Below are 20,835 nucleotides of genomic sequence, written 5' to 3'. Positions count from 1 at the left end.
TGAAATGAATATGTATATTGAATGTATCTATGTATTATGAAAATAAATAAATAAATAAATAAAATAAATAAATATGTTTGCTTTTAATAATAGAAGAAATTTTGTTTTACGGCTTAGTGTAAAATATCATTTCTCAAATCTGGCCCGGCGTCTGATAAGGTTGGTCACCCATGACCTAAACGATGGAGAGATAGCTGGTCTTCCACCTCCCAGGAGCGGACCGGAGAGTGACAGGACATAGTCCTAAATAAAGAAGAAGAAGACAATTTTTTACCTGTCGTGATGGAAGCGGACCAAGTAGGGTGCTCGCTGACGGTGGCGTTGGAGTAGTAGAGCCAGAACTCGTACTTGGTCCCGGGAAGTCCCTGGGAGAACTGGATGACGTCACCGATGTCCTTGGACGCTATGGTGGTGTTGGGCGGCGGCTGCCCGTGGGGAGGATGGTAGTCCAGCCTGTAGTAGGACCCCTCCTGTCCCAGGTTGCCCGGGATCTCGATCACCAGGTCTGCACCCGAGCATATCTGGAAACAAAAACCGAGGATATATTTATATTTTAAATGTTTAAATCAAATACTGATTTTTTGCCTACACCGTCAGTCAGCGCTGGTGTGGAGAGCACCGGCCCGCAGCAAGTCAACCATACCGTCCGTGAGTAGCAAATGTTGATTAATCTAAATGTCATGTTTGTAGGCCTGTGATTTATCAAGATCTGCAATTGGCAGCACTGTGTGACATGTCGCTCACTCCTTTCAACAACGTCATATATCAAAAATCGTCAATTTTCAGTTAAGCATGTTTTCGGAATGCCCAATTAACGTCCAATTGACTCTGAAATCTAGCTGCAGCTTATGCAACACCGCTTATCATGGCCCTACTTAGGCTTCAACTTTTTAAGTTTTGAAGCCTATTACTACTCGTGAGAGGATTTACTCTGTTTTTTCATTCAAACCCTTATCCGCACCCAATGGTGCATAGGGCACTGCACCGCACAAACGCAGTGTTATCTTGATCGTTAACACATGAAGGAAAGGTGATCCGTCCTCCGCTTCAGGTACCAGTCCAGGGTAATATGGAACGAATATTACAGTGAAAAAAATTACTGGGAATCGAACCCGGGACCTCCAGAACGGTAGCCGAGCGTGCTGACCATTACACTACGGAGGCGGACACTAAGTTTTATAGCCTATGCCTACCTGTTTATGAGTGAAAATTCTAGACAAAAACACTCGCTTTACATAGGTACATTGCGAGTTTATGTGTCACACTCAACACGCAGGCAATATATGTATTTTAATGCCAATATTTACACAATGCGCACAAGTTATTAAAATATTTCCATCCCGCAAGATTACTCGACAATGAGAATTGCGATACCATAAGGATTTGTATCGTGTTTTTTCCAATCAAAATGATAATAGACGATAAGTGATAAAATAAAGAAACGCTAATAAAATCATTCGTGATAAACGGAACGAGGTTATTGTGAATATCATTATTCCGAATCCGACACATCGTGGGTTCACTCTTTTGTATAATAACCTGTCGTAATTGCGAGCTCTTTGCCGAAAATAGGCACAGAATAACCTCGATATAACGGACTTATTGGGGTGAGGGGGTGTCCTTTAAAGGCGAATGTCCGTTATATAAAAATAATAATAATAAATCCCTTACCGCACCCTAATGGTGCATAGGGCTCTGCTTCATATAAATGCAGTGTTATCTCGATCGATTACACATGAAGGAAAGGTGATCAGCCCTCCGCTTCAGGTACCAGTCCAGGGTAATATTAAATAAATATGACAGTGAAAAAATCACTTACATTTATTTACCCCCCTTGGGAATCGAACCCGGGACCTCCAGAACGGTAGCCGAGCGTGCTGACCATTACACTGCGGAGGCGGAGAAATAGGTATAAAATAATATATTATTAGATGAAAACCAATATTTTTAGCTTTTCCACTTTTTATTTTTATTTGACCAGCGACCGGGTTTCGTCGTTACCGACATCATCAGACTGGTCTAAAGGTACAATAAAGTGGAAAAGCTAAAAATATTGGTTTTAATCTAATAATATATTAAAATGCAATTCCATCACGAAGTGTCAGTGGATAATATAAATCTATTAGGCTTTAAATAAACTTCAAATATTTGGCAATCAAACATTTCAATAAACTCCCTAAAGAAATTTAAAAAATAGATGATATAAAAATACTTAAGAAAAAAATTAAAGCTCATTACATTTAAATCTTGAAAAAAAAGACTATTACTTATATCTTTTATTATATAACATTAAACAAGCACAAGAGCACAGTCTCTTTTATGGAGAGGCACAGCGAATCGAAATATAAAAGTTCTCCATATGTATAAATGATTCAAATGTATTATGTTATAAATAAAAAAATAAAAAATAAAAAATCGAGAAAAATATCATATTCTACCATGGATTCAACAGGTCAATACTAAATAATAAATTCTAATACCTAGTTATTAAAAAAATACATTATGTTCATAATGAATAAAAACATTTTATTGCGTACACATTTTTTTTAAATAATGGAAGAAAGACAAAAACCTTTTTTACGAAACCGTACTCACCGCCAACAGGTGTATCTAAGAACTAATTAAAAATATCGAATTAATATTACTTATCGATAACAGTTTTTTTAAAAAGGAATAACCCGCAAAGCGTCTATTTTACAGGCTTGTCTGCAGGTAGGATAGGGAAAGAAGATGTGAAAAGATAAGTCACAAACACCCAGACCAATTGAAAATAAATATTTCTTGAATTCATTTTGAAATTGGCGGGAATCGAGCCCGCGACGCCAGTTTTGCAGTCAAGCGTCTACCCACGCCGCAACGCCTGTTATGAAATGAAAATATGCACTGTCATTTGAAAATATGAACACTGTATTTAGATACAAACAAACAATACAAAACACAAACAAATTCTAGTTATTGTCTTCGAACACTCGTCGTGAAGTGACGTTGCTGTTTGATATCGACGCACTAGCTTTCGGTAATCTTGCTTTAAAAAGGGAATCAAGTTTTGTTTGCAGTTTTGAAGTTTTGAGATATAATTTGTGATTACATGGCCACTATTTTTTTTAATGCGGCGACACTTGAATTTAAGCATGTAATAGAGGTCCGTTATAAATAGAGGTCCGTTATATCGAGGTTTTACTGTAATTTTGAAATAATCAATAACCATGATAATAAAACGTAATTGCCAAATAATAAAAAATACATAAATATGCCGCAATCAACTAAATTTCTAAATCCTCGTAGGTTTTGAACGGACATATTTTTTATTCTTAAAATTAATACCAATAAAAATATTTTAAAGGTAGGTATGTAGACCACCTAGTAAAATTATAACTGTTTTAAGGTCCGAGTGTTAATTTTTAAGATTAAATGTTCAAAACATGATTGTAAAATCAATATACTTATAGCAGAATTTAAATGAATATATTTGATAGGAATGAAAACGCTGAGCTAAGGATAATCGAAAATATCAAGAAATGTTCGATTAGGTGATTTGGACATGTGGAGCGAATGGATTACAAGAGAATGACCAAAAGAGTTTATTCGGCAAATGTGACTGGGAAAACAGAACGACGACGGCAAAGAAAGAGACAGTGCGACCAAATCAATCGGAACCTGAAATCTGGTCGAATTAAGGAAGTAGAGGAAGCTAGGAGAGTTTTTCAGGCCATAAAATGGCTTTCCATCCTCACTGCCTACATCTGCAGTAAAATGGTGTATCTAATGACAACAATAGAAGCAGTAGAAATACTAGAGACTTCATTAAAATAAAATAAATTTTAAAACATCAAAAGAATTATAACTAAAATGTAACTTTGTTTAAAATCCCCATAAATATGTTATTATAACATAATTATAATGTCTACCGGTTTCGAAGCTAACTATCTTGATAAAGAAGCGGTTAGCTTCAAAACCGGTAGACATTATAATTAAGTTATAATAAAATATTTATAGTGATTTTAAAACAAAGTAACATTTTAATTATAAAATGGAAAATCACAAAGTTAGTGCTTAAATATAAATTAAATCAAAAGAATTAGTAAAATACTATGTTAACAGCATTTTATTTTATTACTGATATTCTTGGTATACACAACAGACATTTACATTTCAATATTATAATTCAACGGTTCCATGAATGTAGCAACAGACTGTCGCGACTTCTATGTCACCTTTTCGATACAAATCGCCTTCCCACAAAGAAACTGAGATGACAAAAATAAATACAATAGCCTTCTCAGAGACAAGTACTCAAAGCGAAAGATTATTTGTCAAAAATGAGACAAAAAATATAGCGACAAGTTGACATTCGTCAGTATACGATTTCATTATAGACGGCTCATATGATTATTTATTCCTTTAAAAGAGCGAAGGTCGATATTCGTAGCAACCTACATTTTTCTTTATATCGTCAACGTGAGTCATTCCTTCCCAATTATCTCTGATTGATTACATGTTTTCCAAATTATTGCTGACAGACTGACATTTTCCACGCGCATTAGCGATATGATTTCTAATAAAACTGCATTGCGTGAAGTCGTCGCAAATGTATGAAAACACGATCAGCTAGTTACATGTACAGTAAAACCTCGATATAACGGACCTGCATTTTACGGACTTTGGATATAACGAACAAAAATCTGGTCAAATGTAAAAAAAAAAATATTATATTATACATTTTGTTGTGAGGTCAAGGGATCTTGCATCCCTTATGTCACTGCGACCATATTAGGTCTATTATGATCTCCCTCTGTATCACAGCTCACTCTCAAGACCTAATTGAGTCATGTAGCTCACGACCTGTCTTGGTGGTAAGAGCTTCACCTCATCGGAGTCCAGTAGTAGTCCTCCAAAGATGTGACTTCGTTTGCGAGCGAGTGCGTCACAATTATAGAGAATGTAGATTGGTGTTTCGTTATCCTCCATGCAAAATCTGCATATTAGGGAGTCATGTAGTCCAATTTTAAAAAAAATATTACCCATGCTTAAATTCATGTGTCGCCGTATGTAAACAGTTTTTAGCACAATAACAATATAAAAATTTTAGCACAATGATAATTACAAATTGTGTCTCAAAACTTCAAAAGTGCAAACAAAATTTGATTCCTGTTTCAAAGCAGGATTACTGAAAACAAACAGAACGTCACTTCACGACGAGTGTCCGAAGACAATAAATATAAGTTTGTTTGTGTTGTGTACCGTTTATTTCAGTATATCTAAATGTAATGTTTATATTTCCAAAAAAAAAGTATTTTGATTTATTTTAAAGCAATTTTTATATTTAAATAGACTAGACTTTAGACTTTCGGCTTTAACTGACACCCCCTCCCTCAATAAGTCCGTTATATCGAGGTTTTACTGTATTTTATTTATCTGTAAAGTGAAATCACAGTTTCATAAATATGCTAGAAATCACATACTTCAAAATTATAAAAGACTCATTGACTCGAGCATAAAAATGTTTTATCATTTGGTAAAACGTTTAAGTATCTCATTTTTAATATCGGTCAGTAGGTACTTTTAGCTTTGCATATACATAATATGCATTTATAATATTACTGAAACTCATTTCCTGGTAGTTAAAATGTGTGAGAATGGTTCGACCCCAAACAGTCTGTTATATCGAGGTTTTACTGTATTTTTATGTACTCTACGCATGTTAGTCAAGCAAAAACTATTGAAATCGACAGCTCAATGCCCGATTTCATAACTCCGGAATGCCGCAAGGTGCTTTCTAAACTGGACGGTAGCGAAAAAATACAAAATGATTATAAAAAGCGAGGTTGATTGAATTCCGTTTCAAAGGTACTAAGTACTCATTCATTCTTCTAGTACACAACCATGATACACGATTTACCCACAATGAAGGTTTGATAGTCCCAAGAATTAACAATAAGTATGGGAGTCGAACATCGCAATATATCGTTCCAAACCTTTTTAATTTGTTGTCGACGGAGGTTAGAGGACTAAACAAAATATAAAATAACGGCAAAATAAAGGAATGGGTAAATGATCAAGAGTTAATTCTATTATTATCGTCTTTTTTATCTCCTTATTATTATCTTTTGTAATTCATGTTTTTTAATATGTTAATTTGTAATTTATGTTTTTTACAATGTTCAAGTACTATCTACTCTCTGATTTCAAACAGCTATAAGTATATGGTATCAAACGTTATGATCAATATCACTAGTCTGTTTTTGGTTGGTTGGAAGATATTGCTTTTAAGCAATAAGCCCGCCAATGTACTAATTTATTTTCTGTACATGAAGTTTAAATAAATAAATAAATAAATAATTATATGAAAATTGTAAAATATTATTAATTTTTTCTCTCTTTTTTGTGTGTATATTAGGTTAAAATGGATAAAAACAATAAAAAATGTATGTATGTAAAAAGAACTCCGTCGACAAGACACACAGGGTGGCTTGGTGGGTCTGTGCAAAAAAATTATTTTACATAAGTTTATAATTATTCTTTAAATAAAATAAAAAATAAAATAATAAAAAAAAATAAAAACTTATAGTATTGATAATACTTGTATCACGCATTTCCGATAGGCATGGGTACTAAATACATCGCACAGCGGTAAGTAATCATCTCAATTCCTAGTGGAATACAATCGTTTATAGAGTAGTATATAGCTGTCGCAACAGGATAGGTGTGGAAAATATTATCACTGAACATTGTATTTACCCAAGTAGAGAACTCTATTATCGATCTAAGCAAAGAAAAAAGACTTTTTTGGTTGGTTGCTTTGCAATTGAGGGAGGGAAAATAGCACTCTGCAAATGATCAAAAAATATTTTTATATAATGAATCAGCATTAATATTGATATTTTATATTACAGACATAATACACTGACTTTTAAGTACGAAAGCTTTAATACATATCAATGAAATTTAGAAAAATATTTTTTTTAAAGTAAATAAAAAAAATGAACTAAAATTCATCATCAAAAGCACATTTATGAGATACAATTAAAACGTAACTTTGTTTTAAAATCACTTTAAATACTTTATTATAACTTAATTATAATGTCTATCGGTTTCGAAGCTAACCGCTTATTCATCAAGACTGATTAATACTATTAATCAGTCTTGATAAAGTATTAATCAGTATTGAGAAACCGGTAGACATTATAATTAAGTTATAAAATAAAATATTTATATTGATTTTAAAACAAAGTTACTTTATAATTATAATATGGAAAATCACAAAGTTAGTGCTTCAAATATAAATTATATTTATGAGATGCTTTACAAAAGGCAATATTAGATAATAAACAAATTTGAGTACTAAAATAATTATGTATGTATGCACATAACAATTATATAACTTTAATTAAGATTGCAGAATATATTAATATATTAGTTTATTTGAGATGTAATATTGTATATTGCATAAAGACATTTTCAACGCCGAATAGAAATAAGGTTTTAGTTATTTTTACGTTTCTATTTTTTCAACAAAAATGTTAGTAATACTAGCATATAACCACTCACCGAGATTTTGATGTCTAACGGTTTCAAAACGTACCCATGTCTTCGTCAGGACAATCACTACCACAGCAAGCAAACAATACTACCCTTGACTACCTATGTTGGTCTTCGGGTCGACCAAAATCGCATGTGTTAAAATTTTGCGTAGTTCTAAGTGTGTAAATAGTACTAGGTAGTGAATGTCCTGACGAAGAGACGGGTACGTCTCGAAACCGGTAGACATAAAAATATCAGCGAGTGGTTATATACTAATATTACTAACATTTTTGTTAAAAAATATAAAAGTAAAAATGACTTACCACAAAGAAAATGCTTTAAATATTATTAATATTGAGAATATTAATAAAAAAATAAAAATTAAATAAATAAATAAACATAAGAAACAGCTCCTACCCCCTCTTCAACCTTTAACGTCCCAAGGACCCAACTTTAATATTTAGAATTAGCTTCACATACGGTGTTTGAAAATGATGCGGAATGCATCGAAACACGTGTCACAGTAGATTTTAAGAAATAGTGGTATTTACTGAGTAAAACATTAATTAAAAATATTTTAGTTATTTGTTTATCAAGACGTCAGTGATTTGTAAATATTTGGCCTGCGTTAATAGAAAAGATAACTTACTTATAGATTAATATGTTACTCAATTTTGCAATCGCGTGTTGAGTATTGAGCTCAATATTCAAATTCAATCAATTATAACGATATATGTATCGTAAAGTAAAATGACGCATTTTGCATTCCAACGTTGTGTAGCTATATGAATGTTTCCTTTCAATTACTTTTTCTTGCGGCTACTGATCAATCCTCGATCGGCGCATAGAGAATTACACGAAACTTTGTATATTTTGTCATAAATGTGGAATTGTTTAATTGGCTTTATTATTGATGATATAACTATTTTTGTTAATGTAATGAAATGTTTATTATTGTTAATGTGACTATTTATTTTTAATTATATTTTTTTTTATGTAAAGCGGTACAATTTCCGAACAAATAAATACATATTTGTACGGTCAACCTGCAAACAAAATTGAATGCCCAGATATAAGGGTTTAAAGTTATGCGGTATAAACATTTAAAAATATATTTTAATCCGATCGAGCGCTTTTCCCTATTGCCCTATTATGCATCATTAGTAGCATCTTCTTTTTGTTTGGTTTTATATTATATTTAAAAATTAAAGTATTATTCCAACAGCTTCGGACTGCATTATTACAGAGTTTAGATGGCTTTATAATATTGTTTGGACAACATAATAAAATAAAATACATGTGGAGCCGATAAACACAACTAAGTTTGGAGTAAGGTCTTTACAATGTATTGGCTATACCCAAATTTATCAGCTGCCTGACATATGCACATAAAATAGAACCCAGTCAGTGATCCAAAATGAATTAATTGAAAAAATATTCAATGGAAAGATATTTGTGTTAGTGATTAGGTTATGTATTAATTTTTAAATCGAACACATTTTTTTTTAGTCTACTTAGTTGTATTTTATTAACAAACGAATAGTTTAAAAATGCCATAACGAGGCGAAACAATTGTCACAATATAAATTTTTAATGTGTTTTTGTTAATAAAATACAAATTAGTAGACTCAAAAAATCTGTGTTTGATTTAAAAATTAATACATAAATTAAAATGGAGTTCTACAAATTAAACGCCAAATCAATAAATGAATAAGTAAATTAGTGATTAGTTATATTTTCTCATTTGTTTCCTTTAAACATGCTTCTTACCTAATGTTTTTTCATTTGCCTATTTTCATTACCCTTTATTGCTGTATATTTTACATTTTGTCCTGTATTTTCTTATATGTTACTTTCTTATGTTTTTCAGTCTTGTTAACCTTAATCCCATGTCCCTAAATGAGTAGGTAATGGAAATAACTCATCGGGAATATTATATATGCGACTTATGTATGTATTATGTTTAAATAAATAAATAAATCAAATAAACATCTCTATACTTCTTTATAATACAAGGTTTGTTTGACGCACTATTTGTAAACAGTTTTTTCTTCATGAAAAAGCTGCATTGAGCTTTGGAAGTCTAGTCTGAGCTGTGAGCTTCAATATCACAGAGTAAACCGTCCGATTCATGCACTTCCAGACGTAAAGGATCTTGAAAATGAATGCCAAACAAGTGGCAGTAATGAGGGTTGAATTCTTTAGTTCGCTGCAGAGATGTACAGAATGTAGTGAGAATGTCATGTCTGGTACATTGAATAATGTACACACTTACAATAAATTATGCAAAAAATCTCAAACTAAACAAAAAAAAATCGTTTTAGTGATACCGACTCTAAAATAGGGTAAACGTTATTTTAAGTATTATGAATTCACAGAAAATATTCAAATATTTTATTTTGAATTTAAAATTCATTAGATTAGAATAAGAGAAACAAGGAAAACAAACAATATTTTAACAAAAATTGATAAATAAATCGGCGCCTAAAGGCGTTTGTACACTACACGGAATTTTACCGTCCGGCACTTCAGTTCGCATATAAAACGGATGATTGGCTTGGATTGGCTTGTGTTTTTGTCTTTCTTTCTTTTGGATCGGTGTGCTCGATCGGTGTGTGATCACGGTGCGGTTAAATTCGATCACGCTAAACTGTCGTAGTCGCCTTTATTTTTCAAAGCCGGATTGCCGGACGGTAAAATTCCGTGTAGTGCACAAGCTGCCTAACACTGAAAGTTATTAAAAACTCGGAAAAACATAATAGTTGTAAATTAGTATGAACTATTCAACTTAAGTCTGCATCTATACATTTTTTGTTACCTATTTTGGATTTTATAAAGTATGAAAACTGATTGATGCTTTTTAATGCGTAAATCATGTATCTATCTATACACGTATATAGTTAACCAATCAAATACTTTCAATTGCAGCAGATATTTAGCAAAAAAAATATTTTCTAATTGAAAGGTACTTCAACCCAGACGAACAAGATTCAAGTGCTCCTGTTCTGCGTGTAGATTTTTACTACGTACATTTCAGTAAAAATAAATAAACACGTGAAATCGGATCAAATATTTTCACAGAGGTAAGAAGAATTTAAAATGGCTTTAAAATGCTATTTCAAAAATAAAACAAGATTTTGTTTTTTAGCCGTTAGCGAAAAGGCTTAATCTAAATAAAATTCATATAATATACTTTAAGGCCGACAAATCTCAACATAATTTTCTTCAAACCCAGGTAACATGTGACGTAATTGAATTTTTAGCTTAAAATACCTTTTTTTATATCGAAAAACTAATTTTTTCCTCGAAATAAATATATGGTTTTGAAAACAAAAGAGTTTTTGAAAAATAACGAGTTAAAAAAAGATGAAAGTATTGTTTCAATATATACCATATATTTTTTTTAAAATCCAATTTATATTAATAAAAAATGCGCGCGAGTAGACGTCTAACCCCTAGCGTGGTCGTTCGCGTTCTCACCGTGAACCTTCGAGGTATATCAATTTACCAATATAGCCTATTAAAGAAGTAATCCGAGATAACAAATAAAAATATAATTAAAACATTTTTTTTAAATTTAAAAGCATTTTTTGCAGAATTAACTGAACTGCAATTACAAAGCCACGAGCTGACGCCTGTTGAAAATCCTCGATGAGGATCCTCGAGAAAGAAGTGCGGCGGAGTGTGGATGCGAGGCACGTCTGAGTGGGTGTAATTATTTTCCCGCGCGTCTGTTGATTTTGGCGGTAGATTAGGTGTCCGCGGCCGCCATTTTCATCTCAGCGGGCATTCATCATACTTTTTCGAGAAGAGAAGTAGGTATGGTCATGATTCATGATGCCAATTCCTCAACAAAGAACTCGGTTTACTCACTAACCTACTTTAATATTGCACAACCGTACTTATTTAAATGACCGCATACAATAAGGATTCAAAACTTAAAATTAAAAATAAATTGCTATTATAATCAATAGTCTGAATAAAGAATTTTTTTTTAATAATTTTTTATTACTTAACATGATTTCAAAATAATTTTTTGACATCTCATCAAAGATGAAGAAGAATATGGAAGTCTGGGCATTTACGGGGCTGACGACTGTCAGTTTAAGTGATCACTTTACACACGTGTAACATTCACCAATTCTACCCATTATTGACAACCACACTACTTAAATTCTTGGAAGTTCTATATATATGAACCAATTTAGAACCCTTGTTCTTGAATCACTAGAACTTCACTAGAGACATATATTGGTGAGATGTAAAGAAACTTTTTACTAAGCAGAAACCCTTATATTAGTATGTGAGGTCCAAATCCTGGATTTCAATCACACACATGAAAAAACGCCAGAAAATACCATTTTCATTTACAAGTATTTGGACACACTCAAAATGTTGTAAATGATTTCATAAGTTGTTTTTAATAATTTTAATTATTTTTTTAGACATTTCTACTTTTACAATTTTTAAATTAATAACGCAGTTCTTTCCGGTAAAAAGACTAAGCTCTTGTGCTTATAAAGGCACTTACACTTATTATTTATTGTTTATGTTTCTTGATAATATAAATTATTTTTAATATTCATATTATTTTTTGACATCTTATCAAAGATGAAGAATACTGGGCATTTACGAGGCTGACGACCGTCATAGGCTGGTTTAAGTGATCATTTACACACGCGTAACATTCACCAATTCTACCCATTATTGACAACCCCACTACTGAAATTCTTGGAAGTTCTATAGAAGTTAATATATTATACTTCCAAGTTTGAAATCTCTTTGCGATTTTTTCAGGGTAATATTAAGCTAGTAAGATATCAAATAGTCAATAATCAGGTTTTTGTAAAAAAAATGCACTTTCTCCTGTATGACTACGATACATGAAAATATACACAAAAAAAAAAAAAATACATATAAGCGTGGCTCGATTTTTCTGTTTCATTTCCCAACGACTATTAGTGTGTATATGTGTATGTGTGTGACTGTGTGTACCACCTACTTGAGTTTGCGAAGGCTTAACTTTTGTTTGGGGGTAGAAGAGTGAAGGGGGTAGACTGAATGCATCTTTTCATCGTTGCAGGCGACTGCCGGAATGGCGACTGTGCGTGCATCAAAGGATTTAGAGTTGAGAGACAAAAAGTTTCGCGGGCATATAAAGAATGTGCAAAATGATAGTCGAATGGTCTGAGAGAGGGATTAAAATTGTATTCACAAATTATTTCGCTAAAACCATAAAATACTACATATTGTTACAGCTTTCAAGGGTATAGGTTTGAATAAAATAAATTACACATATTTTGACTTATTTGATCTTTATTTGAATGTTGGGCACAGAGTGAATCGTGCACTGAAATCAGTTACGGCAAAGAAAAACCTTTCTCCGAAAGCTAAACTGGCAGTACACAACGAAGTCCTGGTTCCTACCCTAATGTATGGAAGTGAAACATGGAGTTGGAAAAAGAAGGAAGAAAGTAGACTGAATGTGATCTCTCAGACGAATGTGTTGCAAAAAAATATAAGAAGCAGTATGGATAAAATTAAGAAAGGTGTACTAATATTTATCCCCCCCCTTGGGAATCGAACCCGGGACCTCCGAAAAGTAGCTAAAACACGCTAACCTTTACATCACGGAGGCGGACAGAATACGAGATTGTATTTTAAGGTAAAATTCTTCGCATACCTAAAATTTTAATTAATTTAAAGTCCATATAAAAAGAGTCGTGTTCTTTTTAAATCAAATTTTAAAATATTTTTATTTTTTATCATTACTGAAATCAAATAAAAATAAAAATGCTGATACTGCAGAGTTTTTTGTTTGTCTTGGTAAACTTTACAATAAAATGGCAATTAAGAATTATGGCCGTAACAGGTGTAAATATTTGTATGCACAAATATTGATTCCTTAGCTTCATATACTCAATCTTTGGTTATAATCAAGAAATGTTAGCGATAATATAATCAATTTAGATGACTTTAAAACAAAAATTAAATGGTGAAAAAAAACCTCAGAATTAAAAAAAAATTGTTTTATGTTTTAACTCGAAAATAAAATAAAACATGGTTGATTTCCGTACTGAGAATAGGATCCACAAAATACGAGTATTATCTCATGATCCACGAATTTATCTTTTTCAGTTGTTTTATTTATTTTTCAAAACATATTACATACATAAGTCATAGGTATGTATAATAAAGTTACAAAAAATATTTTTTTTAAATAACTAAAACTAATACATGGCAAAATATAAAAAAAATAAACAGGTATAATAAATAGGCATAAGAAGCATATTTAAAAGAAATAAATGAGAAAAACGTGAGGTAAAAACGGACTAAACTCTACATATAAGGTAAGTGGCTATAATACTGACCTAGTTTTTGTCTTAAGCCGGTCCATATTTTTAACATATTGATTTAATTTTAAAACAGCTTGAAAAATTTTTTAATTTATTTTTTAATGGGATAGTTTTATCCTTACAAAGTTAAAAAATAATAGTCAAAAGTCAAGTGCATATATTAAAATCCACGCAATAAACAGTTAAAGGTTTTGTATTCAATACTGACCTATTCGAAATGGATTATTTCATAATACTGACCGGTGTTGCCCCTATTACTGACTATGAGTGAAATAAGACAACTCAATTCATATTTTAATATATTTTACCATATGTAAATTGGAGTAAGATATAAGTATTTGTAATGGAAATAAATGTAAAAGTAAGTACTTATGTGACAATTTATTATTTATTAAAAAAAACATATTGGTTAAACATAATGTATTGTTAATGTATTTCTTTAAGCTCTCTATAAATAAGTAATTCTGGAATGGAATAATTTCCTTTAGCATTTAGTCACACCGGTTCTGGAATTGTTTTTATGATTCCTTCTGAAGTATACTATATAGTATCCTGTTTTTCTGGCACTTCCAGATCAGGCATACCATGACCTTGATCAAAGCTTGTATATCTTTCCGTAAAGTATTTTTTCAGATCAGTTATTTTGGATCCCCGAATGGGTTCCATTTTATACATATAAAATGGTCAGGCAGCTGGTTAATTTGGGTATAGGCAATATATTTTAAGGACCTTACTCCAATTTTTTTCACATTGAATAGCCGGCAAAATAAGAAACTAAAATACATGAGTCTAAAAAATACTGTACATTCGTAACAAATAATAAAAACATATATGACTACATAATCTGCCTGTACAAAGGTCGTTATAATGGTTTGCTTTAGTATTGGAATTTTACGAATGAAATATGTAATTAATTGTACAACTGGTTCAATTATGTGAGGTTGTTATTTTTTTAAACTAAAAAAATATTATATACGAGTATATATTTAGGTATTACTAATTTATGTCACTTGCACAAAATAAATAATTGTAAAAAAAGTCCAGTAGTATTTTTTAGTGTGGGTGTGTGAATAAAGAATTTTACTAAATTATAAATAAAACACTCGTTTTTTAACACTTAAGTGGAAACACCTATTCAAGTGGTACAAAACAAGTGTTTAATTTAAAATTAAATCATGTCTTACAACTAAGTGAACGCCGAAAGAATTAATAACATAAGAATTTTACTTGTTTTATATTTAATATAAAAAATTAAAAATATTTTCAAATACAAGTGAAAAAAATATCCTTCTATTCCGATAACTTGCTCAATTAATATTATATTTTTTTGCATATTTTTGATATTTTAAAATATCCTTCTATTCCGATAACTTGCTCATTCAATATTATATTTTTTTGCATATTTTTGATATTTTAAAATATCCTTCTATTCCGATAACTTGCTCATTCAATTTATATTTTTTTTGCATATTTTTGATATTTTAAAATATCCTTCTATTCCGATAACTTGCTCATTCAATATTTTTTTTGCATTGTTAACTTTGTGGAATGGTAATATAACACTTTTCTACTACACAAAGTTAACCTCTGTAGTGTAATGGTAAGCATGTTGTGCATGTGATCCAAATATTTTAAGGTAATTTGAAGGTATTCATAAAATCGTTGAATTTAGATCATAGCTAAGACGAGAATTGAAATATGTTGTTAGAACCGTCTGTATTTAAATGTCTCCTATACTCGCGTGTTATTTAAACCCGTTGGCGGATATACGATTGGGTGGGAACAGTTGAATGGACCATAATCCGATCTCGTTGCGAGAAACCCCGGCAATAAAGTATCTAGAAATAGTGTGAATTTGTATATACAGGCCGGCGCAAAATTGATCACCCTATCGGAAGATGTCATAATTTTTGCAAATGGTGTCAATTGCAAGTGATATTTGACATTTGTGAACTAGACAGCTGCAGCATACAAACAGATTCAGCGTGGAATCAAAATTAATACTTTAATTTCGTTTTTAAATAACTTTTTTTACTAAATAAAAAAAGTGAAAGCAATCTTTATTTGGACCTTTATAATTTTTTCTGTTAAGTAGAAAATATGAAGATATCCGTCAAGTGGCTGCAGCCAGCGTTGATACACATTTGTGCCCGTTTTATCAATTTGTTTATATACTGCAGCTGTCTTCATCACAAATGTCAAATATGACTGACGTACGACGCAATTTGCAAAAATTATAGCATCTTCCGACAGGGTGATCAATTTTGCGCCACGCTGTAAAATATTCTGCTAGATCCGAAAGTGACTGGAGACTGGATTGGATTAACAGAATGAGTGTAACAAGATCTGCTCTCGGACTCGTTACATCCTATGCAGATTCAAGTTACTAGCTCTCGAATCCCGATACGCTGATTTATTATCCGGTTATTTGTCACGAAGGCGTTCTAACTTTAGCCAAGAAAGCCGTTACCCGTATCGAATCCTCCGCAGAGAGGTCGACCGAGACAAAGCCAACTTGATATCTGGGCACTTCATTATTTCGCGAAATAAAATATCCAGATTCACGTCATACCATTTACATACACTAACATATATTTCATTTCACCATAGATGTCTCGAAATTAGTGAAATTCTAATGATTCAATCACTATATTTCGAATTTGAACTATATATCGCTCACTCCTTTCAAGAACGTCATAAATAAAAAAACATGATTTTTCAGGAGAACGTTTATAAAGTTTTAAATATAATACAATGTATTAAAAATAAATATCAAGCCACTTATTGAACTTTTTACTGAGCAACAGATCTTTTTAGGTAAAACCTGAAGATTTTTTTCTTCATTTGAAAAATATATAGTATATTAAAAAAAAATAATCAAACAATACCTTTTCTTCAAAATGCAAAAACATCACTTTCTGCCCTGTGGCGGGTAAATATTTAGTTAAAAATATGCCGCTTTTGCTGGGATATAGTACATTTTCTGGGCATTCCGAAAACATGTACAACTAAAAATTGACGATTTTTGATTTATGACGTTCTTGAAAGGAGTGAACGATATGTGCCCATAATTATGAAAGTGGCGTAAGTCATGTTTTCTTCATTTTGAGATATTTAAAGGTTAGGGTTTCAATGTTTTAATTTTTTTTTACAATATACAATACAGGGTTTCAAAACTATTATAGTCTACTAGGTTTACAGTTTATTTTGACATATAAATTTTGCATGGAGCTTATATTGCCACATATATAGAAGTTCCAAGAATTTGAGTAGTATGGTTGTCAATCATGGGTAGAATTAATGAATGTTACACCTGTGTAAAGTGATCACTTAAACCAGCCTGTGACGGTCGTAAGCCTAATAAATGCTCAGACTTTCATATTCTTCTTCATCTTTGTTGAGATGTCCAAAAAATAGTTTGAAAAATAACTCCAAATGTTGACTAATATTATAATTTTAGGGATTACTTTCACAATCAATTTTTATGTATAGTATGAGATATTCTCTAAAGTAACTCCTTTTATTATTACTATTATTTTACTCCTACTAGTTGGTTGTTTGTTATACTATTTTATGCCGCGTAGTGTAAGCAAATTTAGCACCAACATTATAGAGAAATGGTACATGAAGAACACTGTTTGAAGCACTTACTTCGTGATACGCGAGTGAAAAAAAACAGTTTTTAATTCTTGAGATAATGAGCATAAAAAGATTTATTATTGACCCGAGTATATATCGCTCACTCCTTTCAAGAACGTCATAAATCAAAAAACTTGATTTTTCAGGAGAATGTTTTTAAAGTTTAAAAATATAACACAATGTTTTAAAAATAAATATCAAGCCACTTATTGAACTTTTTACTTTGCAACAGATCTTTTTAGGTAAAACCTGAAGGTTTTTTCTCCATTTGAAAAATATTTAGTATTTTTAAAAAAATAATTAAACAATACCTTTTCTTCAAAATGCAAAAACAACATTTTCTGCCCTGTAGCGGGTAAATATTAGGTTAAAAATATGGCTCTTTTGCTGGGATATAGTACATTTTCTGGGCATTCCGAAAACATGCACAACTGAAAATTGACGATTTTTGATTTATGACGTTCTTGAAAGGAGTGAGCGATATTACAAAACATATCGCTCACTCCTTTCAAGAACGTCATAAATCAAAAAACTTGATTTTTCAATAGAACGTTATTAAAGTTTAAAAATATGTATTAAAAATAAATATCAAGCCACTTATTGAACTTTTTACTGTGCAACAGATCTTTTTAGGTAAAACCTGAAGGTTTTTCTGCATTTGAAAAATATAAATTATATTTAAAAAAATAATTAAACAATATTTTTTCTTCAAAATGCAAAAACAACACTTGGGCTAAAAATATGCCTCTTTTGCTGGGATATAGTAAATTTCCTGGGCATTCCGAAAACATGCTCAACTAAAAATTGACGATTTTTGATTTATGACGTTCTTGAAAGGAGTGATCAATATGGCGATACACGAAGATGTCAGAGGTCGTACCGTGGATAAAGTGCGAAATTAAGATGTTTTACTCGTATAATTAATGAAAAAAGAATAATTAATACTACGGCTGCCTCTAATTGAGATGAAAATCTACCGTTTCTATACGAAAGAGGATCCCAGGGTTTATGACCTGGCGTTTGGCTGGCTTAGGTGAGCACTATATACATTTGTAAAAAGATCAACATTCTGTGCATTATCGAATATAAAAATTGTATTATTTTTTTTAAAATGTATAAGGTTTTGCAATGGTGTTGGTAAATGGTAAAGGTAATGTTGTTGTTTTCCTTTCATATGCTAGTTCATATTTGATAGATTTAGAAGTATGGCGCCTTGAGTTGGAAATTTTGTGAAGTACCATTTTTTCACTCAAATATTTATACAATATTACTCTGGACTGGTACCCGAAACGGAGGGTTGATCACGTTTCCTTGATGTGTTAACGATCAAGATAACACTGCGTTTATATGATGCAGTGCCCTATGCACCATTGGGATGCGCATAAGGGTTTTAATAATATTGTTATAATACCATATGTAGCCGATTGAACTAAGGATATCACGTTTTTCGTTTTAATAAAATATCTTAAGTTTAAACCTCAATATCTCCCTTAGTTGCCTACAGATTTCAACAAGAATGTTATCGATAGTCTTGTGATTTTTCTTATTAATGTATTAGCCAATAAACCAATATCGTTACAAAAATCAAATCGGATTTTCAACAGTTGGGTAATTCCTTGTTAGGTGAAACAGCCGTCACAAAAATCAGAAGAAAAATAAATCGTGTGTTAAATACTAATAATAATAGATTATGGAATATAACAAAGCAAGCGCAAATTCGATATATCAAACACTTCATTGGTTTGACGTAGTTACACATAATATTTTCCTATTTTGTAATTTTTCGTCATGTAAAATATGTACGAGAAACTACGAAACTTCGTTCAGTAAATTAAATATTCACGGTCTATGAAGGTCGTTCAGTCTAAATTTGTCGGATTCAACACGACTGGATACTGGATAGCCAAGGGTATTGGAAACAAATAAAGCAATCTCCGTGTGATAATTTTGGTAACTAAACCTATCTTTTGATACTTCAATTGCAACACGACATAAGAGTTTCACCTAAAACTCAGTTGGGTTTAAATTTTAACTCACAGGACGATGGACACTTACGGTAGTTATAATTTTGATAAAGTAATTCACAAAGGTGTTGGTTTAGACCAGTATTTTAGACTTAGTGGTTATATGTAAAATAAAACTAACAAATTTTTTTTTTATACAAATTTAAAAAAAGGGTATTAACCAATATGATCATCAATATGCAATTGCAAAAATGAATTAAAAAAATATTTATTTTCAATTGATCTGGGTGTTTGCGATGTATTTTTCACATTACCTTCTCAATCCTTACCATCCTGCCTGCAGACAAGCCTGTAAAAGTAGAGTTTTGCTTAAATTAATTAATTTTTTTAAAAGATTTTAGTGAAAATGTCTCTTATTTTCTTCATAAATAAAACATTTGTACATTATTATTTGAAGGAAATTACTCGTTAGTAAATAAACGGATATTTTGAGTTCAAAAGAGTAAAAAATAGAGATAAAAATGATTCGTTTGGAGATTGTTACACTTATTTCTATTACTGTCAGTTGTGTATTGACCATTGACTATATACATACTGTGTAATGAACACTAGTAAAAATAATTACATATACTAGTGAATAAATGTAAAAACAAAATAACGACTATTTTTCCGGTTTCGATTTCTTACTACATATGTTAATTTAACCGATTTTGAAACGAATGTTTACTTAGCTTAACTAATTACATTAATAACTAATAGGTACCCATTTCCGGACTACTCGGTAGTACTAAATAATAATAAAAAATAATACTCGAAAAAATACATGGAATTCAGAATCGGAAATGGCGAAATAAACTTTCGTTTGTGCGGTTTAAATATAATCGTTATGTCGTTAGGTTTAGACAAGTAAATGTGTGACGAGTCAGTTTTCAATGAGAGCCAATGTTACAGAACAGAATCACTTGATCACGTACTATATAACCATTTGGATTTCTTAGGAAAGGAAAGGAAAGCATGGAGAAGGTATATACAATAAAAATACTGATCTGACTGAGTCATTGAATTGGGAATTCAATAAACGGGCGAGTTTCCTTCATTTTATTTCAGACAAAAAATACTTTTATTTGAACGAAAACATTTTCCCGTATTTTTTGTTGAAAGGTGCATAGTTTTGTTTCTTATTTTATGCGTAAAAACGGTTATATTAGTGTAAATTATAACGTATTTTTATTTTAAGGTGCTGTCAATATAATTTATGTAGGGCCTCATTGAGATACAATTTTGTTGGTTTTTTAAAAGTAATAAAAATTTATACCATGAAAAAATAATGAAAGCAATAAAAAACTCTAATTCAG

The 20,835-nt window shown here is 31.2% G+C and overlaps 1 protein-coding gene across 3 annotated transcripts in view; it reads right to left on the bottom strand.

Moving 5' to 3' along the window:
* Positions 1–20,835, bottom strand: part of Ptp10D (Protein tyrosine phosphatase 10D) — a 101,781-nt gene that overhangs the window by 38,308 nt on the left and 42,638 nt on the right. For all 3 annotated transcript variants that reach the window (XR_015837683.1, XR_015837684.1, XM_088261794.1), the window contains exon 2: positions 275–521. Coding sequence is in view for 1 of the 3 variants with exons in the window: in XM_088261794.1 (XP_088117920.1) it covers positions 275–521 (247 nt within the window). In the remaining 2 variants the exon portion in view is untranslated. The remainder of the gene's footprint in view (positions 1–274; positions 522–20,835) is intronic.

Source organism: Brachycentrus maculatus, unplaced genomic scaffold (assembly GCF_059751285.1).
Source record: "Brachycentrus maculatus isolate JH-2025_06_01 unplaced genomic scaffold, ASM5975128v1 h1tg000166l, whole genome shotgun sequence".
NCBI lineage: Eukaryota > Metazoa > Arthropoda > Insecta > Trichoptera > Brachycentridae > Brachycentrus > Brachycentrus maculatus.
The sequence above is the reverse complement of the archived record's forward strand: the minus strand, read 5'-3'. Positions and strand labels throughout refer to the sequence as shown.